The 23,940-nt window shown below is 41.7% G+C and overlaps 1 protein-coding gene across 1 annotated transcript in view; it reads right to left on the reverse strand.

The window, feature by feature from the left end:
* REV3L (REV3 like, DNA directed polymerase zeta catalytic subunit) overlaps window positions 1-22,385 on the reverse strand; it is a 62,994-nt gene extending 40,609 nt beyond the window's left edge. Inside the window, exons 1-12 of the mRNA XM_053381688.1 lie at window positions 21,492-22,385; window positions 12,380-12,569; window positions 11,335-11,409; window positions 10,739-10,899; window positions 8,436-8,532; window positions 5,575-5,669; window positions 4,877-4,981; window positions 3,596-3,680; window positions 3,363-3,511; window positions 2,262-2,387; window positions 1,546-1,783; window positions 231-370 (exon numbers count right to left, since the gene is read on the reverse strand). Coding sequence (XP_053237663.1) covers window positions 231-370; window positions 1,546-1,783; window positions 2,262-2,387; window positions 3,363-3,511; window positions 3,596-3,680; window positions 4,877-4,981; window positions 5,575-5,669; window positions 8,436-8,532; window positions 10,739-10,899; window positions 11,335-11,409; window positions 12,380-12,569; window positions 21,492-21,630 — 1,600 coding nt within the window. The 5' untranslated portion in view covers window positions 21,631-22,385. The remainder of the gene's footprint in view (window positions 1-230; window positions 371-1,545; window positions 1,784-2,261; window positions 2,388-3,362; window positions 3,512-3,595; window positions 3,681-4,876; window positions 4,982-5,574; window positions 5,670-8,435; window positions 8,533-10,738; window positions 10,900-11,334; window positions 11,410-12,379; window positions 12,570-21,491) is intronic.
* Window positions 22,386-23,940: the final 1,555 nt, after the last annotated feature.

The raw sequence follows: 23,940 nt of genomic DNA on the forward strand, positions 1-23,940 counted from the left end.
TATTTTAAATAAAAAATACATTACAGTTTTGTGTCACAGTTTGAAAGTTAGGAAATTTAAACAGATGAATTAATGCAGTTTTAAAATTTCAACCTATTTATGTTGAGAATTCTAATTCATAGACTATATTTGCAGAATATTTAGTACAAAGGTATCTATTGAGATATTTTTTATCAAGAAAAGAAAACTACTTTCTCATGGATGTATGAAATTCCAAAACTATGATTTACCACTGTTTTCATCTGCAGTTCCATCTAACTGAGGTATAGATAGGCTTGCCAGAAGCAAATTGTTTTCACTCCAGTCCATATCATCTTCTGAAGTGCCATCATCTTCAGTTGAGCTCTGGTTCCTACTTCTGCCCAATGACCTGGAAGTGCAATATATTTCAGGTATATAAAAACCTTTGGTCAGCCACTTGAGAATTTACTGGTTATGGTGTTAATACATGATACTTTGCTTGGGAAGGAAGGATACAAAGCATTTGAATGTTGCTTACTAAAAATGAACATTAACTTATTACACTACAGAATCTGGTCTAATACAATATTTTAAAGATAGTCATTAAACTGTATTTCAAACTGACAGGATGCAAAAGTGAATTATCATAGAGTGGCTTCTTCCCCTGAGGATACAAAAATATTTCATGAAAATCACAGTAGGGTTGAAACCCACCCACCAGTGGATCTTCAGAGTGCCAATACAATCTTACATCAGATTATATTGAATGAGCCTGTTGTTGATTCCGTTTTCGTCACAGGACTTCTCCCCCCAGACTTGTATTTTATCCTGCTTCCGAAATCCTACTTTCCCCTAAAATTTCCACCACTCTTCTGTTACAAGCATGCTACTGTGATTTTGTGTTCCAGACCCTGATTCCAATATATCTGTTTCTTGTTGCCTACTTATTTGCACCAAGTATGGGTGCTCCCTTCTCCAATGGACCTTCCTTTAGAGGGCTCATCCTCTTATTTATTTCCCCAAACTGTTCACTCAGAAAGCAGGATATGTGGCCTGAAAATTCCTCTTCTTCCACTACATCTCTCAGCAATCGTCGCTGTAATTTCTCAGCAAGTCCACACCTCCCCACCCCCGCCAGTGCTTTTGTTTTATCTCTGCATGCTGACAAACCTGATTTCTTGCTGGTGGGGCTTCCTGTAACAACTTACACAGACACAGCAGCACTGTTCCTTCCTCCTCACAGTATTTAACACACATTACTATAATGTACCCATTGAGCAAATATAGCAATACACAGTAAGGAGTAGAATTCTGGAGCAGTCATTGCAGAACACACTTATAAATCTCTCTCATTCCATTCAAGCTCTGGCAGTCTAGTAACCTTTGGGTTTTCTTATCTGCCTGCTCATTTGAGCCACATGAAATTCTATCACCAATCACATTTCTTGTCCAATAAACACCTCTCTTCATACTATACTGGCATCTGGACACCCACATTGATTTTCTTTATTAAGTATGAAAACTTCAGTCTAAGTTAGTTAGTACCATTTCCTCCAGAGCTATTATTCAACAAACAGAAGATACCTTCTCTTTGCATTCACGTCATTAGGACTGCTGTCCCATCGTTGGGACATTAGCAAGCTGAGCTCCATTTCTTCCTTTTCAATTTGTGGTTCATTTTCTTCATCATCACTGTTCTGGGGATTTCTACAGCTTCCAGAGGAGAAGTGTTGTGATAATGTACCATGTCCTCCAATTGCGTATCCATCATCCTCCAACCCAGCCAAGAGATGTATCATGGCTTGATCAGCACTACTGTCCACTGAAAGAAAAACATAAACAAATTCAGACATAGCCTATATCTTAAAAAGTTCAATATTACCTTTATGATGTGTTCACTTAAATAACCTATATTTTCCATGTGCAGATTGAACACGATATTTTAAAAGCAAGTATTAGACAAACAAAACTTTTTACAGTATCTTCTTTTTGATGCCCTTGTCCTTTGAGAATCTTACTACCTTTTGATAATTTCTCACTTTTGCGGTGTATATTTTAATTTCAAGCTTCCAAAGGGAAGTGGTTTTGCAGAGCACTAGGACTCAAAGTTGCCTCTTTTCAATCAGTAACAGAACACCACTAATGATGAACAGCTAAACTAGAAATACTTTACAGAAATCTAATTTTTGGAATAAACTCAGTTTAGACAAACTGCATGGACCACTAGAGACAAAACTGCCAGCATATTGAAGAATAACCTATTATTGTGGGGGAAAAGAATATATTTATATTGTACTTACTGAACACTGGGGTCTTATTCAGTCTCTGAGATGAGGATTGAAAATGCTGACTATTTTCCATGATGTTCAAAATAGCTTCTTCATTAATAAGCGCCTCCTCCTCCTTATACTTCCTGCTGGACTCCTCTAAAAATGAGATTTAAAACTCTGCACATGAGCTGCCAACACATTTTCCCCACAAAAGTAGTCACTGAAGACTATTAAACATATTAACATATCCAAATTAGTTGAACAAGATTTTCAGAAGATAGTTAGAGACTTGTGCTAGTTGAGATGCATAAGTTTATACAACTTACAGAGTCTGAAAGAGATAGGAATTAATGGTGGCAAGACTTTTCTTAATACAATTTGAGCAAACTCAGTTGTGGTTATTTAAAACTGTTTTTAATGGAACTCGCAGCAGATCAATACATTTCCAAAGGGTCCCTTCTCCTTTCACAAGTTGCCACTTTCCAGGCATTTTGCTCAGAGGAAGTGGCCGAAGATTACTTGAGCATAAGAAGAGCCTGCTAGATCACACCAATGACCCATCTAGTCCAGCATTGTGTTCTCAAGGTGGCCAACCAGATGCCTACGGGAAACCTGAAAGTAGATCTTTCTGCACTTGAGAACAGAGGGGTGCAATTCAGATCTCCTCTTCCCAGCAATTTCTGGAAAGAGAATAGTGTTTTTGGGAGAGGGTGGGGCACAAGGATGTGCACTAAACCTCTCTTCAAAAGTTTCTCTCCCCCCGCCCCTGCCCAAAAAAACTATTGGGGAAAGCAAATGCAGAAGGTAACTCTTCCTTGGTGCCACTTCTCACCATCACCACACCCTCAGAAACAGTGAAATGCAAGCATGCAGGCGGAGAAATGTTTTTTCTGTGCCTTTCTCTCGCTCTCTCCATCTCTTCACTTTTGCTTTTCTCAGCTGTTTTATGACACAGAAAGAAAAGAACAGAGAATATTGTAGACAGACATGCAAAGGTAAAGATTATTCCTTGTGCATTCTTCTATGTCTCTTTCTCCTCCTTTGCTCAGTTTTTCCATAAAAGTAATTCCAGCTAGGATGTACTCATGAGCTGTATTTGACTTAAAAGCCAACTGTATTAATACTACTAACCTTTGCTGAGTTCTTTATCTCTGTGTACTTCTACCATATTTGCTGGTGAACACGGAACAACTTTAGGAGATTGTACCTCAGAATGTAGCGTCAACTCTGCAGAGAATTCCTGTGATCCATTACTGTAGTCCAGTGATCCAGATAATGTCCTTATTAATAAATTAAAAAAACCTTTTAAAATGACTGTACAACTCACAAATAAAAACAAGAGTAACAGCTAAATGAACGCTTACACAGAGAGATCACTTTGCTTGAGGATTTCTTTAAGCCTCTTCTGAAAGATTTTTTCACTTTCTGTTGCAGTTACAAATCCACGATCTTTAATTAAGGGGGAAAGGTTATACAGGATGGTTAATACAGCAACAAAGAAAAGACTACTGAATTCCTAAATAAGAAACTGAAACTTCATAGGCATTCTATTAACAATTAGTACCCTTCTCTTTATGTATTTTTTCTAATACTTTTAAGCTCAGAGCAAGCAACATAGTCTGAATTTCAAGCAGCTCTGAGCCAATTTTAAAAAGGTTGTTTTCTTTTTACCATGCTTTTTATATAGTTATAAAAATATTATAAGGAATATAATCTGTTGATTATATCCAAATTTGCTGTTCTACTAATTAAGTTTCTCCCACTCACAGAAGGCTGTTTCCAAATTAGAGGAAGAGCACTGTGTGAAAAAACTGACTCTAAATCCAGAGGAATTCTTCTGTTTGCACAAACATTCTCAAAAATGTTTGTAATCACCCTCTACTTGATGCCGCAACTGATTGTAGGAACCTAGAGCACTATCAAATTATAGCTTGTGGGATCACTTTCAGTTGCTGCAGCCCAAGGATGTGAATGGGATGCTTGCAGTGTTGGGACTGACTTACATGCTCTCTCAATTGTTGCCCATAAGATCTGGTAAAATCTAGGAGGGGATTGACGGTATGGGTCCAAGGAGTGATCAGTGGAATGGAAATACACCTAAAGCCTTGAAAAAAGAGTCTCAAGTGGCTTCTGTCGTTTGAAGAGCTTATGCCCAGCTTAGGCTGGTTTGCCAGCTATGGCCATTCCTGGAACAGGTAGCCTGGCCTCAGTTGTCTATGTTCTGGTTATTTCTCATCTGGACTACTGTATTGCATTGTGTGTGGGGCTGTCCTTGAAGGTGGTCTGAAGACTGCAGCAAGTGAGGCTGGTAAGTGGGGCAATCTGATGGGACCATGTGTCAGTAGTCCTAAAACTGTTGCACTGACTGATTAACCATTTTAAAATTAATCAACGAACCAGGCAGCAGCTTAAATAAAGAATGTAAAGTTTACTATCATGCTGTCTCCATTAATTTTATTAACTACAGTATTGTATTAGAAGAAGAATGGGAAAGCTTCTTGACTTTCTGATTGCTGTGATAAAATTAACAACCCAACAAGCAGCAAATGCTTAATTGAGTACTGACCCATCAAACGTACCTGCCCAGGAATTGTGACTGAGAAATAAATATGTAACAACAACAACAACAACTTTGACCTGTTTACCTTGTGAGTTAGGAGGACTAATTTGAGAGGACTCATTGTTTTCTCTACGCCGTTGTTTCTCATCATCCCATATCGCTTGCAAACCTGGGTTCCGACCAACCTGGGCTGGAAAAAGTAAAAAATACAGCAAATTCAACAGGAGTGTCAAGCTTACTAAAATGTAAACTGCAAAACCTCTTGTCTGTACAATCTATGCTATTTGCAAGAATTAACCTGACAATATTTTCAGACAATTGCCTTCCCAAAGTGACTACTGTGGTGAGGGGGTGCTATGTTGCTACCCTCCCAATAGCAGCATTGCTGCTGTTTACCATAATGCTGTGGGAGTAACGTGGGACACTGTATTCAGTACCAGAGTGGCTCAGCTAGTGTACCTGTCCCTGCACCTTCCCAGTAAATAGCAGCAATGCCACTGTTGGGAGGGTAGCAGCGTAGCAGCCAACCATCTGTTCCTGCCTTCACCTTGTGTCAATTGTTTATATAATCCCTTCAGTTATATTTACTTACTAGGTTAACTGTAACTTAGATGTTTTAAATACCACTTAGGATGCATTGGGTTATGCCAGCCTTCCTTTTCTGCTCTGGCTGGGGCAGAGTCCAAAATATCTGGAGGAGCAGCTCGGGAAGATTGTGCTAAGCACGCATAAAAAACAAACTTGTTAATGTCCTAAATGATTACACAAAGCAAAATTGTTTACCTTCAATATCCAATCTGTTTAAAATATCAGCAGCCACTGCATCTACTTCCAGTTCACAGGTACTCTGTGGTTCAACACCCTCCAGTATCAAAGAACTGCAATTATATTAAAATTAAAGGATGATTAAAATATGGTACTTCCCACTAAAATTATATTCTCTTAAATTCTATTAGTAGAAAAAATAACTAACTGAATATTAAATCACAATTTTTCTTAAATAGTCTGAACATTTTAAAGTAATGATATTTATGCCATAGTTAGATGGTAGGCAGAGGCACATTAGTCATGCACTCTGAATGAACATGTATGCAAATCATCACCTGTTCCCTACCTTAATGGCACTGAGAGAAAGAGACTCATTTTACCTAAACAGCACCACTGAAAGAAAGTATCTATAGAGATTTGCAGGCAGCACGGGGCAGAGTATACAAGCAAGTTAGGTTCAGAATATGTCCCATGGGATAAATACAGCTACCGTATTTATTTTTCGCTCTATAAGACACACATTTTCCCCTCCAAAAATTAAGGGGAAATGTGTGTGCGTCTTATGGAGCGAATGCAGGCTCCTTGGCTTCAGCTCCCGCCACACTCCGGAGGCTTCGCGTTGCTTTCGCTGAAGGATAGGTGCCCCTTCAGCTAAGGCGCAGCGCCCCTTCAGCTAAGTGGGAGGAGAAATGGAAGGGGCTCAGTTTCTCCTGCCGCTTCACTGAAGGGGCGCTGCGCAGAGAGGGGGAGAATTTTTTTTCTTGTTCTCTCCCTCTAAAACAAGGTGCGTTGTATGGTCAGGTGCATCCTATAGAGCGAAAAATACGGTAAGTCAGGATGTATTTAAATAAGTGGTTTGTGAATGTACCGAAAGGGAGAGACATTCATGTGTTCACAATGATAGAAATATAGGCAAGATTTGTATTTTTATTGTGTTTGATGTTTTATTGTACTTGTATATATATGTGGAGGTGAAGATATCAGTATGCAGCCACATGTGCTTTACCGTATTTTTCGCCCTATAGGGCGCACTGGCCCATAGGGCGCACCTAGTTTTCAGGGGGGAAATCAAGGAAAAAAATATGATTTCCCACTCCGCAGCTCTGGGAGCAGCGGGCAGGCTGCACGCAGCCTGTGCGCTACTCCAAGACCTTCTCTCTGCTTTTGCGGGAGGTGGCGGAATTCCCCTACCTCCCACAAAAGCCCACAGGAGCCGTGAGCAACTCCTGCGGGCTTTTCGACCAGGAGGGAGAAGGGACTGAAACGGCCAGTCAGTCCCTTGTCCCTCCTCGGGGGAAAGCCCCCAAGAGCGGCACGCTCTTTAAAGGCTGCGCAGCTTCTGCGTGCTTTTGCGGGAGATGGGGGAATTACCCATCTCCCGCAAAAGCCCACAGGAGGGAGAAGGGACTGACTCGGCCAGTCAGTCCCTTCTCCCTCCTTGGGGAAAAGCCCCCAAGAGCGGCGCACTCTTTAAAGGCTGCGCGGCTCCTGCAGGCTTTTCGACCCAGCTTGTGGGGCTGGCGGTGGGGGGAAGTGCTGCTTTCCCCCACCGCCAGCCTCCAAACCAGGTCCGGGAGCAGCGCAAAGGCGTCGCACGCCTTCCCGCTGCCCCCCCGAGCCTGTGGGGCTGGCGATGGGGGGAAGCGCTGCTTTTCCCCACCGCCAGCCTCCAAACCAGGTCCGGGAGCAGCGCGAAGGCGTTGCACGCCTTCCCGCTGCCCCCCAAGCCTGTGGGGCTGGCGGTGGGGGGAAGCGCTGCTTTCCCCCCACTGCCAGCCTCAAAGAGCAGACTCTCCTGGCTTCAGCGAAAGCAACGTGAAGCCTCCAGAGCGCAGGCTTCGGAGGCTTCGCGTTGCTATCGCTGGAGCCAAGGAGCCTGCATCCGCCCCATAGGATGCACACACATTTCCCCTTCATTTTTGGAGGGGGAAAAGTGCGTCCTATAGGGCGAAAAATACGGTACTTTTCATGACCTGTAACCTTTCCTGACACATGTGAAGATGTTTTATGACTGTTTGCTGTGTTTGAACTACTATATAAACATCTGTTCCGAAGTGCCTCGGGGCAGACCTTCTCAACATTGAGCTGAGTGAGCTCTGTCCTATTGCAATAGCTATAATAAATGCTGGGTTCCTAAATCTGGATGATGGACTTGGAAATAGTTTCCTTGGGTCCGTTGTTTATTCAAAAGGTGATTGTTCCTCAACTGGGTAATGAACAAGGTGGTGTAGAGGTGAATTCTTACCGTACAGGGATTGCGCCTAAAGTCAAAATTGTGTATAGTCAGAACACATTGGGTTCAGCAGTGAGTGGGATTGCCAAAGTAATGTTTCCCAGAACCCCACTCCTTACTTTATATTTATTTTTTGCCACTGGTGTAAAGCTGAATGCACACAAGTGAAATGTGCATAAGTTGAAGACTTACTGTATTTAGTAAATCCTGTTTGGTCAGAACCATATTCTTAACCATGGCTTAACTGGGCCTATCTGTGCTTCCTCCATCCAGCCACTTTTGTCTTGAATCAATCCACCAGTGATAGCAAGTAGACACTGAACCAGGGCAAATATTTCTTTTTCTCACATTTCATGTGTTAATTAGCTAACCAGTGCCTGGACATGTATACTTCCAACTATTTTTTAGTCAGTGGCCACTGTTAATAACATAATTATCAACAGCTATACTTTTAGCATTTCCTTTTCTTTTGACATTACTGTTTACAATTTCCCCCAAATATGCATATATTTCTGTACCTCAGGGTAACACTTCAAGCCTCTGATGAAGTGGAATGCAATCCATGAAAGCTTATGCCATAACTATTTTTTAGACTAAGTGGTCTCAAGACTATTTAGAGAGATATATATTCAGAGATGCTAACCTTGGTATTTGATTGTTTTCCCATTGAAGAAGGGTTCTGGTAGCAGAATGTCCTGACAAACTGTATTTATAAGATCCACTTTCTTCTAATACATCTCCTACAAACAGATAACAGTAGATAAGCTTTCAGGTACTGTGAACTATTATTACTCTAAACATTTTATATTGAAAGTGATTGTTGTTGTTGTTTCTTTAACAAAACATTCATATTCCACTTGCATTGTGAATGAAGTCAGAATCCTATAACAAAAATAAATGCAAAATCAGTTTAAGAAAGGATGCTTGAGAAAATACAAGAGTATCAGTAGGTATATGATTTTGAATACCAGCTGCTGGGGAAACAAGTGGGGAAACTTATTATGCTCAGGTCCTGCTTGTGGGCTTCTCATAGGCATCTGGTTGGCCACTGTGATAACAGGATGCTGGAATAGATGGGCCTTTGCTCTGATCCAGCAGGATATGTCTTATGTTCTTAAAACTCTCTAATCCCATTTGTTTGCCCTATGTGACCTTTTCAGATTCAGAGAACATTGGGCGTTGCATAAGTAGAAGAGAACCTACTAATACTTTCCAACAAAGTTTGAGCTTCTAGGGCCTTAGCTTTTTTTTTTTTTTTTTTTTTTTGCTTGGGTCACATATTTTATTTGTTCTCAATACTCTGTTCCACAGATTGGTCCCTAACCAAATGCCCATTAGTATAACTCAACTGTCCTCTCACAACAGTACTAGTTTCCTGTTGCCTGATAAAAAAAGTATGGTTTTGGAAGAAATTAATCTGAGCCAGACATTTCTGTCAGAGAATTTGAAGCGGTCGCAATCTAGCAGTTGAGGTAAATTTTCTTTGTTTATATTTCTGAGGTTTTAAGTATCTGAGGTTTAATTTATTTTTTAAATGTATATTTTTATCGTTGTAAGATAATTTGAGATTTCGATAGTGGAAAACAGGATGTAATTTTACATCCTGGAGAAATGTTAACAAGGTCCTACAGGGGAAAGGGGAAATGTCTGTGTACACACATTGCCTCAATCATATACAGTTTCATTATCAGTGGTGTGAAGGCCCAGGGAGCAAAATGGGACTCCCCACATTTTTCCAGTTTTTGCTGGTTTGTTTCTGGAAAGTGGGAGAAACAAGGCAGATGAAAGTTGCCACTGTGCAAACTCAGAAGTGGAGCTGATACAGCACTCCTGCCAGTGCATTGCCCAACACTAACTTTCCAAATATCTGGCTTCTCCCGGTCTCTGCTGCTGGGTAAGCACTGCCACTACACCCAACTGTCTGCTACTGCCTATGACAGATTCCCTAAAGCAGAGGCTCCCCCATATATATGCACTAAATGCTTTTTTGCCTGCTGGTTATGTTCCTGCAGCTGCTGGGGTGGTGAGGATGTACAAAGAATGTGTCAGCATCTGTGGTAGGGCTGACAGGAGTGTTCCTGCTTCCTCCTCATGTATTCAGTTAATGCATGAGATGGTTGTTGTCTTATCAGCCTTACAACAAATGTAGGGCAGCTGTACAATCTAAACAGCACAACTTTGTGAATAAGCATAGAAAATTACTAGCCTGAAAACAGAATAGCCTGCTGAATCATCCCACTGCATTCCTTTTTAATGTATTTTAATTCTTTTTCACATGTAATAAACATAATCTAAAATACAATAAACAACAATGATAGCAGCTAGTCTGTCATTTATTGTGAAAAGTGTAACAGGATCTTAAAGTTGGAACCACTACTTAGAACCAATTTATAATGCTTATTTAAAGGCTCTAATCCAATAGGTCTCTACCAGTGTTTCCATAGGTTTGGGGAGGTTGTCTTGATTGAGCATCACATCTCATATGGGAGCATTTCTATGCTAGGCGTGGAGGAGGGGGCGTCTCTCCTCTCGCTGCCTACCTGGTGTCTATCCTAGGCACAGAGGAAAAATGAAGCAATTCACCATATTCAGCTGCATGGAATTACTTGTCACCTATGACTGCTGGCTAATGCTTAAATAGGAGGCTGCAGTAGTTCCAATGTAGCTCTGTATATGCCAGCTAACTTCCTATCATCACAAAAATAACCCTAAGAGAACGGCAAGCTGAATAAATTGTCTCTAAATGTGGGAAAGTACTGTGTTTCTTTCCTCAATTCAAACTACATCTCTACACATTACATGGTATACTAACAGTGAAGAATAGTATGGAAAATACATCATTTATTAGAAAGGCAGAATCAATTATCATATCTTGTGTCACACAAAGTCTATTCCAGAGATTTGTCAAAAACTGCTAAATAATATTTATGAATTGGAATTGCATACCTTTTTTCTTCGCCTTTCTAAACTTGACAGCAGCCAGGTTTATTAGATTCATTCCATACAAGTTGTAATCTATAAAGAGCTGGAGGAGGTAGGGAATATGAGCTTCATGAGGTTGATAGTTTTTATTCATTATGGCTCCACCTTGTAGAAGCTCACACACTCTAAAATGGGAAAAAGTTAGAAATGAAACATATTACCATATTATTTAAATATAATGCTGGTTTAAACATAGTGCTGGTTAAAATATAATGCTGATCAATACTGAAACACAAGCCAAAAGTACAAAATACACTTTTTCTAGCACACAGAATTATAGCTAAACAGTCAAATTTTTAGGCACTAAAACCATGTTCCAAAGAGCCAATTTACATGTGTTATATTTGCAGGAGCAGATATTAAAAGAAGCTGTTTGCATCTGTTTAAGCCAGAAGTTCCCAAACTATGAGCCAGGAGCCACCAGTGATCCACAGATTAGAATCAGAAGCAGCAGCTTCTAAATTGTCTTTAAAGGCAGCCGCTGGCAGAGTGCAATATTGAAAGGTAACAGGGAAAGTGTTATTTTCTAAAGTAGACACATCATATTTTTATTACATTACCTTTTCACCATAGCAGGATTATAAAGGTAGATCTTCATAAATTGTCTTTCTTTTTCATGGTAACCATAAAAAGGTCTAGAAAACAAATATTCAGTAAGGTGTAAGGTTATTGTTTGTCCCATGATCTGTATGCTGAACAACCCTATTGTAGTAAATGGCAGTTCAGCACTTTAGACCTTCCACTAAACTCCAGATTTGGATATCCTCTGTGCATCATAATTATGGCTGTTTGCTACATGAGGGGCATTTTATCATCCAAAATCTATGTAGTAAATGGACCAGAGTGAATCACAGGACTTGAAAGGTAAGACTTTGCTTACTAATACAATCCTAGATGGCTTTAAAACAAATCTTTCGCATATGGTTCTCAAACTATCCAGGAAATATTACAAAAGCTTACCAAAAATATAGTATGTTAAAGAATACAGCACAAGTGTACTGGAAACCTATGTAGTCGATATATTTAATTATTTTGTTTAATAAATTTATAGCCCACTTTTTAAAAAAAAATCTTCAGAGAAAGAAAAGTTGGGGTTGAATTAAACTCAGGACATCAAATTTACATGGCATCAAAAGGGCAACTAAACTGGTGAGAGAGTGGGAATTGAAATGACTTACTGGGAGGGGGAAAGTTGTTCTCTTCTGTGTATAAGGATACTAACAAGTATTGTCAACTCAAAGCCTTTGCAGAAGTATTTTTAATACACCTTTCTTCAAGTTACAAGAAGGGAGATTCTTACTAAACATTGGGAAGAACTTTCTGACAATAAGACTTGTTTGAGAGTGCAACATACTCCCCCAGGTGGTTGTAGATTCTCATGGTCATCTGTCATGGATACTTTAGTTGAGAGTCCTGCATTTAAGGAGTTTGGACTAGATGATTCTCAGGATCCCTTTCAACTCTACAATTCTATGATTCTAAATCCTTTATTAACTAACAGTGCTTTATAACCTGAATACCTTATAAGTTTCTTTAAATTTTGTCAACAGCAACTCACGCCCCACAACCCACCAAATTAAAAAGGGATAATAAAGTAATACTTACATTCCATATACTAGTGACACTTTGAATACATGCTGAACAGAAGAGGATGGATTTCCTAAAGCTACATTCAGTGCTCGGTCAATGCTGAATGCCAAATGACGCAGATAATGTTCTGCCAGCTGCCCATAACCATCATATGGCACATACAGGTAAGGAAAAATACCATGTAAATGGAGGCAAGTCTTCTGACCTAGAGGACCAGATACCAATATTTGAGAATCATAAAACTGGAAAATTCCAGAAAGTTGTCAAACCTATTTGCCAAAACAATTAATATGATTCACTAACTTTTAAGGGAAATAATAAAAAATCAAATTAATTCTATTGAAAGTAACCTATAAACATAGATTCATGAGTATACGTGAGATATGAACACCTTAAACAAGGTGGATAGTTGATAGAAACAGGTTTACTGTGTGGCCTGTTTTTCATCAAGTTTGAAGTCTACACAATAGTATTTCTGTTTGTTTCTATGAAATTTCTAACAATGCAAAATTTACAATCCTTCTTATTCATCCTAACAGACCTAGAGCACCAAACAAGGATGTCTACTGTCCCAATCCTCTTTGCAAATGCAATAGAAGCATTAGTTCAAAAACATAAAGTGGCTCCTGGATTTCAAAGTATAAACACAAATGATATGAAACATATTACCAATCAGTCTTTTTGCTGATTATATGCTATTAACACTTTGAACTCATACTGACATTTTCAGCACTGAAGTCAATTAGACTGCTTCCATAAGGTGGGTGGTTTAAAAATAATTATGCAACGTTCGTTACCTTTTGTATTAATTTATCACTTTTAGTGCAGAAGCACTTGCAAAAATCCATTTCATACTTGACTTTGAAATTCAGCAGCTTTCAATACATTGCTATCATTATAACTAAGATTATTTTACAAATAGGTGATAAACTTCGATCCCTTGTTAAAAGGCTTAATGAATGAAAAAAATGTCTGGAAAATATTGTCCTGACTGGGTAGGAATTCAACATGGCATAACTTTGGTCTGAGATTCAAGTGGCAGCTTTTCTCAGTCAGGTTGTACTAGGAAACAGAGTAACAGTCCATTCAATTAGACTGGGCCCTCACTTTTTTTTGCAGGGGAGGGGAACCAAATAATCATTATGCAAGGACTTAATCTTCAAAGTGTTCCTTGCAGTGCAAAACTCAAAGGCTGGAAACATTTTCTACTTGAAGGTGGTACCAGCAGCTAGCCCTGGATGAAAAATTAATTCAGCAATGTAAACTAGTGAAGGAAGAATACAAAAACATGGCTTCTTGGCTATGTGGTCCCTGTTTATCTATGTTAATTCACAAGATGGAGAGATATGGATGCTGCTCTGATTGTTTTGGCAAACCATCTTTGTATGGCTATGGGTGGCATTATTTGAAGTAGACCAATGAAACTAATAGACCTTAGTCATATACAATACTTTTCAATGGCAGTACTATATATTTTAACTGTATAGGGAAAATACATGAATATAAGTTTATGCATTTTTACGCCATGTTATTTCAAAGGAAAATTACCATATTTTCCTTATTAGGAAGCATTAAAACATTAAATAAAACATAAACCTAATTAAAACAAAATTAGCCAGTCCAGAATGACAACAGAGTAGGTCAGGGAATTTCATATACAAAAAGACCTCATAGATACACACATAGAAAAAATATTGCTCATACAGTGGTGCCTCGCAAGACGAAATTAATTCGTTCCGCAAGTTTTTTCTTCTTGCGAGTTTTTCGTCTTGCGAAGCACGGTTTCCCATAGGAATGCATTGAAAATCAATCAATGCGTTCCTATGGAGACCGTCCGGGGACAGAGGGGAAGCGCCACGCGCCTTCCCCTCTGTCCCCGGACCTGTTTAAAGCAAGGGGCGGCGGGGAGAAGATTGCTTCTCCCCGTTGCCTGCCCCGCAATCTCCGGGGAGAGAGGGGAAGGCGCGCGCACCTTCCCCTCTGTCCCCTCTTTTGAAGCAAGGGGCGGAGGGGAGAAGATCGCTTCTCCCCGTTGCCGCCCCTTGGTTCAAAAGGGGTCCGGGGACAGAGGGGAAGGCGCGCTGCGCTTCCCCGCTATCCCCGGAGCTTGCGGGGCAAGCTTCGTTTTGCGAAGCAAGCCCATAGGGAAATGCGTCTTGCGAAGCGGCTAAGAAAACGAAAAACTCCTTCGTCTAGCGAGTTTTTCGTCTTCCGAGGCGTTCGTCTTGCGGGGTACCACTGTATACTCAATTTTCCTGTTTAATTCCTCGACACTATCACAGATTTTGGAAAAATCCAAATCTGCTATCAGGCACCTGAGAATTCCCTCCCCACTGCAGGAAAATGTTACCATATGCGTGTGTGCCAGCAAATCCTCCCAACAGATATAATCAGCTCCATGAGAATGAAAATGGGATGGGGGTGGGCTTGTTTCTGTTTGTTTGCTTTACCTTATCTGCAGGTGAGTGGGTGGGAGAACTGTAAAACTGAACAATTCCAAAATTATACACTGCATTGACAAAAGGCAGTGAATGAATCCAATCAATCAAACTATAACCATTAAGATAAACATGTAAGACATGTTAGCAAAAAAATAGGAATGACCTGAAATCACAAGATTTTAAAGCATTTCCTTGTTGTGGCTGCTACTTGGTATCAAGGGATCCTTTTTTTTCTAAGTAAACAGCAATTATAGTAGTACTCCCTGTAGGGCTGGGGGTGGGAATATCTGAGGTGCTAACAGTTTTGATTCTCTACTACACTACAATCCAGAGCTTTATATGGATAGCTGAAAACTATGACTGGAGTGAGGAATCAATATTTTTTGGTGCACTGGCTTGTAGAAACAAAGAGGCAAATAAAAATTCAGTGTAAGATTTGGAGACGTTTCAGAAAAAATCTTGACCACAGAATCAAGAATCAGGCCATTCACACTGCTTAAACAAGGAGGGAGGGAGGAGCAGAGAGAGGGAATTGACCTCATATATACTACCCAAACTTCGAGTGAAGGCAAGTTAGCAATGTAACAAAAAATAAATAAAACTCCTTTGGCATGTGGCTGCAGTTTGGTAAAAGCAAAGTATAGCTTTCTACCAATTTAGTGTTTTTTTTGCCATGCATACGATTTATACATAGGCCAAATGACTGATAATAAAATGCAAGCCAAGGATAAAGCAAATACTGACTATAGTACCACTTTCTCAAGAATTTAAAACTACTTTTCTCTACTTGTTTATTTCTTATTATAAATTATGAAACTGGGATACACATTTCTATTACACGCTAGTTAATCTTTTTTACTTTCTTATTGTATGAAAATAGTATTAAATCAGTAAAAGCAACACCAAGGGCTACTTCAATATTATACAACAGTAAATTTATGTTTACCAGCGTGTGTACAAGGGTGGGAGGAGAGACCAGCTGAGGCCAACTTCAGCTCCCTGGCGTATACAGCCATATCATATGTACAGTGGAAGCATGCATTTGCTGCAAACACTCATTACATTTTTAGATGTACATGTAAAATGCTTTACATACACATGCAAACATATAATTGGTGCAGCAATGTATTTGATGCTCATGTTTCCATTATTTTGTTGTGTCCAATATAACACAGTAATCCTGGAAAGAAAATCTTTTCTCCTACATAAATGAACACTTCAGCATTTACCTGATTTTTCCAAAATCAATGAAAATTCCAACACAAATATATTTGTTTTTCATTAAAACATGTTTCAAACAATATATATATATATATTCAACTGGCTTTAAAGTGGGTACCGGGCAAGCATTTCTGAAGAGGGATTCAACAACTGGAGTGCCACTGCCCCAAACTCCAGCAACCACCAGTTGCATATCATTTGGTGAGGGCACTTGGAAAAGGTCCTTCAGAATCTGGCTAAGTATATATGGGAGGAGATAATTCAGGTCACCTTGCCATAGCTATTTAGAACTTTAAAGGTTAAATCAGCACTTTGAATTATTATTATTAAAATTTCTGTGCCTCCCTGGGAAGAGCATTCCACAAACGGGGAGCCACTGCAGAAAAGGCCTGTTCTCATGTTGATGCCCTACAGACCTCTTGTGGAGGCACACGAAAAAGGGCCTCACATGATGATTGAATTGGACCTGGAAACAGAGTTGAAGTCAGTGCAAATGAAGATGTACTGATGTAATTCGGTCATGTTAACCAGTCCCTGTTAAAACCTTACTGCCTGGTTTGGAGGCACCTGAATTTTTCAGACCATTTTCAATGGCAGTTCCACATATAAGAAAATACAGTAATCCAAGACATGTATTCCCCTTTACTAGCTATTGCACTGGATTAGTCATGGTATATGTGGTACAGTTCTTATCCCCATCTTCCCCTGATACAGTGGATCTTCAAGAAAATAAGTCCCTTTACTTTATTGACCCTGCTGTGCAGGGGAGGGCAGCAGCCGATGGAACAAAATTCCCTCTTCACCAGGATTGTTGTTTGTCTCCATACCTCAGAGCAGCTACCAGCAGGCCTTTGCTACCCTTCTCCCTTACCATTCTCACCCTACTGCTACTAGAAGGCGTTTGTTGCTAATGTGTCAAGTGCTATACAGGACATAAAAAAGTTTTGCACTATACAGGTGTCTAGACTCTAGACATAGTGAATAGCTTAAGGTCAGATAGAAGTATGCAGATGAGGACAACCAAAATGATCAAGGGTCTGGAAACCAAGCCTTATGAGGAACAGTTGAAGGAGCTTGGTACCTTTAGCCCGTAAAAGAAGAGACTGAGAGGAACTATGATAGCCATCTGGTTTACTGCAATGCACTTGTGCTCAATCTAGGAGCTGCACTTGTGGGGCTTCACTTATGTTCAATCTAGGGGCTGCAGTTAGTGCAGAATGCTGCAGCACAGTTGCTAACAGGAGTGAGACCTTCTTCTGTTCTGTGATCTGGATGTTCATTTGCTACTGGGCCAAGTTTATGGATTTACTATTACTGTAGTAGATAAAGCCCTTACCAACTTGGGACCTGCGTTTGCCTCTACACAGTTCCATCCTTATTTCAGACATCATGATATATGAATATATCGTGATGTTTAGCTGGTGATATGTCACTATGTTGAAAACCAGATATTGCCCAGCCCTGCTGTTTACTTACAGGATTGCTTTACCACATATATGCCCACACAGTCGCTTTGATCTGTAGAACAGGCACTGTTACAGGGCACATAATACTCGTTCAGCGCGCACACACACACAAAGTCGATCTCTTAGCATGGTGGCACAAACATGTTGGAATGCCCTGCCTATTAACTATATTTGCTATAGTCTTTTCATTGTCTACTTAAAACATTTTTGTTTAAGTATGCCTAGCCAGCAAGTAGTTATACGTTTTATATATTTTTTAGCTATTGTTGATTTTAATCATCTTCTGAATATTTTTAAATACCTGTTTACACAGTCATACCTTGGATCCCAAACGCCTTGCGAGTCCAATGTTTTGGCTCCCGAACACCACAAACGCGGAAGTGAGTGTTCCAGCTTGAGAACGTTCTTTGGAACCCAAACGTCCAACACGGCTTCTGATTGGCTGCAGGAGCTTCCTGCAGCCAATCGGAAGCCGCACCTTGGTTTCTGAATGTTTTGGAAGTTGAACAGACTTCCGGAACGAATTCCGTTTGACTTCCAAGGTACGACTGTAATTGTTTTTAGCAATAATTTTAATGTTTTATATTTTGTAAACTACTTTGAGCTTTCTTTGTTTTCAACCATCAAGCAGTATATTTATATTTTTTAACAACATATATAAAATAAAATAAAAATCTGAAGTATGGTGGGATAAAGAACCTCTTAGTGGATGTGCCTCAGCTTGAAAATATTCTCCCCAGAAAGCTTCACCTAGTGCCCACTTTGATGTCTTTCTTGCAGCAGCCAAAGGCCCTTTTATATTTTAGGCCTTACATTGTTTTTGAGCTAAAATCTTGCTGAAGAATTAGCCTTTGCAAAGAATATACATGTAGTAGGGACATTCAATAGCTATTTGGTATTCTCCTCATTACTCCCCATTAGAGGTTAGCTCATTTTCCTGTTAAAGGCAATAAAGTTGTCAAAGGGAAACTTTCCAGTGTCAGTCTGCATACAAAATTAAGAAGCAACCATGATAATACTTATCTCCAGCCTGTTCACATGGTTGGCTGCTCATTTTCTTTCCCATCCAGAGAAAATACAAATGCTCCCCAACGAATGAAATGCACAAGATTCAATAATGCAAATAATGTATTTACCAAAATTCAAATTGAGTAGTTCATGTATAAATCCCTTATCCGGCTATGATCACTCTAGTATTATATTATGCAATATATTGATTGCTTCACTGTGAGGTTGCATGCTACATCCTGCAGAAAATTAGTTGCTATGTAGAGGATTCCATAAAGAAACTGGTACTGCAGTTCTTTAAATGACCACTGCCCTAAAACCAGGCAGGGAAATTTTTGTAAATTGGAAGAGCTGCCCCCCCCCCCCGCCATCAGCAATGCCTTACAAAGGCTAGCCAACAGAGACTAGTAAAAAAAAGTTGTGGCTTGATGTATTTGAGGGACTCACTTGTAAGAATACTCTGGTCACTGTTGTCATGTTGGATCTTATGCAAGTCATGGGAACACTAAATTGATGAGGCATGAAACTTTGATAACAATGCACTAGCTGTAGATTTTTAAATCTTCTTCTTTGGTGATCACTCATAGCCGAGTAAGATGGTCTTCCAAAGACACGGTTACAATAGCACAGCTATATAATACAGGTATACTGAGGCATGGTACAATGGCAAAATAGTAACTTGACAATTTTTGTACTGCCAGATATGCAGTCATTATATGAAAATTCTGTTCAATTTCAGTGAGACTTCCAGTCCATTCTTATGCAGATTTACTGAAAGTAACTTCCACTGAATTCACTTTGAATATTATTTGGCTTATTCCCAAGTAAGATTGTATAGCAGGCAGCTTTAAGGATGTTGAGAAGCGCTGCTCAAATCTTTTTCCATTCTGTAGCTCTCTCAAGGAGAAGTATCAGGTTAATCTTTAAACTTTTTAGAAGTAAAGAACACCTTATTCCACAGGCCATTTAAAAGTGCATACCATGTTATCAGGGAATTTTATTCAATTACTCTTTATGCTACATTGTGCAGGGGGAGGGGCTTTGCCATACAGGGATGGACAATTTTTATCTTGGCTTGTTGTCAGCCCTCACTTGTGGTTGCCTCCCTTCTCTCATGCCCTGTGGCATATGCAGAAAACTCTGGGATAACAGAAAGGTGCTTTCTGGGCATTCCTAGAAGGCACTGAAGTACTGTCCCCCCCCCTTTTTGTAAAAGTCCAGTGGGAAGGAAATAAAATATCCTCTCCATCTCACAAGTTGCCCATGAATTGTAGAGAATTCAGTAGAAAAGGAGGGTGTTTTTTATGTCTTTTGTTGGGCTTACACAGGACATATATTGCTTCTCCTCCCCATTCTCTGCACTGGGTATGCAGGGATGTTCACTGCTGCTGTGGATGGGTGTGTAAAAATTTCCAAAAGTAATCATCATAATTGATCACAGTACTCAGGGCGGGGGGGGGGGGGGAGAGCCACACTTGCTAAACAAGAAGCTGCATTTAATGCATAAATACCATGCTGCTTCCACAGCTTCCTTCATACTTATGAATTATGAAAACAATTACCCAGTTTACATAACACTCAAATATTCTCCCTTCATATAATTAGTCTGAAAACAAATTCAAAAAAAGTAGGTGAAAGTAACATGTGATGTATTAACTTCTGCCAATAATATGTAGGATACTAAACACAAGCAAAGAATCGTAGAAAAGCTATTAATGTTTTACACTAGCATATCTTGTCAACCTACTTCCTTGTTATTCATTACAATATTTGGCCTAAGTCTGAACTATTGTGTCATTTTCTTGTGTAAGTCCAGTCTTTCACCATGCAATCAATATCACTGTGTGGTATCATCAATATATACGTGGCCCAGCTGAAACACAAACTGTGTAGTTGTCCAGGTCACTTTATGGCTACCAAAGGTTTATATAACATCAACTAAAACTGGTTTGTTAAAACAGTAATGGGAAATTATTATTATTATTTAAAAAACCCAATAACAGTGGTTAGCTTGACTGGTGGAGCAGGAAGATGACAGAGAAAAATGAAAAGAACAGAATGTAGTAATATATGGATATTAACAAGGAATTTTGAAAGGAAAACCAGTTTAGAAATTTTCTGAGGGATTAGAATAGTATTCCTGCAGTGGAGACAACAGCTCTTGTTTACCACCCCAGCGAATTTATGAAGTTTGCAGACTGACAATTTAAAGGCCATGGATTGAAAATGTCCCTGTTATGGATGCTTAATGAAACCTTCATGAAATAAGAACACGCTCAGGAACTTCCTAGATGTGGTGTGGAAATTCTACAGCTGAGGAGGTTATGCTTTAAAACAGACAACAACAATAAAAACCCTCCCAATATGAGTTGTTGCTCAGCACTGCCACTAGTATGAAATAGCCCTGTTTATACAGCTGCATTTCATTACGGCTTATAATATTTGTAATACACGGGGGCGGGAGGGGAGCGAATCCATCCACTTCCAGCAGCACAAGCACAGGATACACTGGCAGTGCACCCGAGACACACCAGCAGCAAGTAGAGCGCCCTCCACCCTCCGACCACCTCCCATCCGTGCAACTGTCAGGGGTCAGCGGCGCGGTCCCTACAAGGGAAGGAGGCGCTCTCCCGGCGTTGCCTGCGTGCCATAGCGAACACAATAATACACAGACACACCGCGGCGGGGGCTGCTTGCCGCCGCCGCCGCCACCAGGCGGGGCCCCGGCCATGGGCGACTTCACTCAACCGCAGCGGCCAAAGGGGTGGCGGCGGCGGCGGCGGCAGGTAGGTGAGGCACCCGCTGCAGCGCGCCAACACCGCAGGGAGGAAAGGCAGCGCCTGTCACTCAGCCAGTCACAAAAAGGAGAGGCAGCCCCGAGAAAAGGGCTGCTGCGCTCGCAGGATTCCCGAGCCGCGAATGGTTTCTCAATGGGGCGGAGGAGGGGGAACCTGCTGCACCCCCGACTGGGCGGTTCTCTCTCTTTCTTACCTGCCGGGGTGGCTCCGAAGACTCTCACGACGGGCACCTTCTTGACGGGCGCCTCTCTGAAGTGGGACTGGCAGGGGTCCAGGCCGGGCAGAGGGCTGCTCATGTAGTAGTCGGCGGTCACGACCCTCACTGAGAACATGTTCGCCACTGCGGGGGGAGGCGCCCCTGAGGGCGACCGTTGGGCGCACCGCGAGGCTGGGGTGCACCGCCCCCCACCCCGCACTTACGCCTCCTCAGGCGGCGGCGGCGGCTGCTGCTGCCACCCCGCCGCAGCTCGAGCGCAGCCCCCTCCCTCTCACCCGCCCGCCGCGCGCGCTTCCTCGTGCGCATGGACGAGCGGGCGGAGCACTCATGGGAGGGGGGGAAGGAGGGGCCCGACGTGTGTGTGCGCGCGGACGCTCCAGCCCTCAGGCGACAGCAGCGGCGGCGGCAAGCCCGGGCAAAGCTCGCCCCAGCCAAGCCGATTGTGTACACCTCACATGGTCAGAAGCCGCCCTCCCTCCCCACTGGAGCTCCTCAGCAGTAGTTCCTTGGCTGCAGCTGTTGTTGCCATGATGATGATGTCACGGACCCAACCACCGCCGTTGGGTGACGGAAGGGGTGTGTTGGCGGTGCCGACCCAGAAGCGCAGGAAGGACGGGCTGTTGCTTTCTTTCCCCCTCCCACCTCCAGCTTTAGCGCGAGAGTTTGGTTTCTACTTAGTGTGAGGAGGCATCGGTGGCTCGGCTTTCGGCCGCGCTGGCCTGGGTGGGAATGAGAGAAGCCTAGGGAATGCCGAATCGCGGATGGGCGGGGCAGCTTCGGGGCTTGGATGGGGGCTGCTTGTGATCAGGGTCCATGTTTGGCCGCCATTTCGGAAGCCCTTGTCTGTAGGAAAAGGTGAGTCTTTGGGGCGCTTCAGAGGACAAGAGGGGTGCTGAAAGGGGAATCTCGGGTGCCGGTAACATAGGGCGCAGACATAAATGGGGTGGGGGGCGAAGAGAAAGGCCCTTCTAAGGTAACGTCTCCTCTGCGCGCGCGCTCCCCTGGGCTTCTCGCGCGGGGGGCGGTGCAGAAGAGAGAAAGATGAATGAAGCGCGGAACTCTGCTTATAAAAGGGCGGTTGCCGCTGCTCGAGTTCCTGATTGGGCGGGGCTACTCTCGTGCTCTGCGGAAGTGGAAACCGCCGTGCTCTTCCCTTTGCGTCGCCCATTGCCGCAGGTGAGGAGCTCAGAGTTGCTTTCGCAGGAGCCCCTGTATGAAGGCTAAACCCGGGCGCTCTTGAGCAAAGGGCCTCCGGTGGAAGGACCCTTGCTCCTACTATTGCGTAGCGATGTTTTACACACACACATACACACACACACACACACACACACACACACACACACACACAGAGCTCTCACTCAAGCTTGGAGATGTATATGTGGGTCAAAACTTGAAATACCTGGAACGTCATGTCTGATACCTGTTATACTCTGATTCCCCCCCTGCCCTTCCTTTGAGACGAAACTTTGGGACTCTAGCCATTATTCAAACCTGAAAGCCGGAAGAGAATGTATTAATCATTCCCCCTCCATCCAGATATCTCAGTGTTCAGTGGAGTGAATTACTAATGGAAAGCCTTGCTTCACTTGGCCAGTTAATAATGTTAACCCTTCTGTTTCTCCAGTCACAATAATACAGTGGTACCTTGGGTTACATACGCTTCAGGTTACAGACTCCGCTAACCCAGAAATATTACCTCAGGTTAAGAACTTTGCTTCAGGATGAGAACAAAAATCATGCTCCAGCGGCACGGCACAGTGGCAGCAGGAGGCCCCATTAGCTAAAGTGGTGCTTCAGGTTAAGAACAGTTTCAGGTTAAGAACGGACCTCCGGAACGAATTAAGTTCTTAACCCGAGGTACCACTGTAATCAGTTTGTCTGGAAACCAGCAATATCTGTCAGGTTGTGTTTATAGTCTACTTTCCCTTCCAGCACAGACCTCAGAAATGACCCGAGCTTAACCAAAGGAAAGCAATACTATTCAGTAAGGATACAAGCACCACATCTTATGTGTTTCTGCAGTTTAGGTTATGCTGCAAGTATATTAAAACGAATGCTTCATCTAGTAAAGAATAGTGCTAAATTATGTGACACCAATAGTCCAGTCTATTGTGCACAATTTGAAGCTTACTGCTTTGCAAGCTTAAGTTGCTGTACTGCTTTGGACATTATAAAGGTTTATAACATAGGTAATCTAAAGAATGTGGATTGTGTACTTGCCCCCTTTTATATTTGTGGTCCTTCAGTGAAAGAGATTCAAGTCACATAAAGTATTTCCCCCACAATGTATAAATAACTTTACTACAGTGGTACCTCGGGTTAAGTACTTAATTCGTTCCGGAGGTCCGTACTTAACCTGAAACTGTTCTTAACCTGAAGAACCACTTTAGCTAATGGGGCCTCCAACTGCCACCGCGCCACCGGA

Source organism: Podarcis raffonei, chromosome 3, assembly GCF_027172205.1.
Source record: "Podarcis raffonei isolate rPodRaf1 chromosome 3, rPodRaf1.pri, whole genome shotgun sequence".
Taxonomy (NCBI): domain Eukaryota; kingdom Metazoa; phylum Chordata; class Lepidosauria; order Squamata; family Lacertidae; genus Podarcis; species Podarcis raffonei.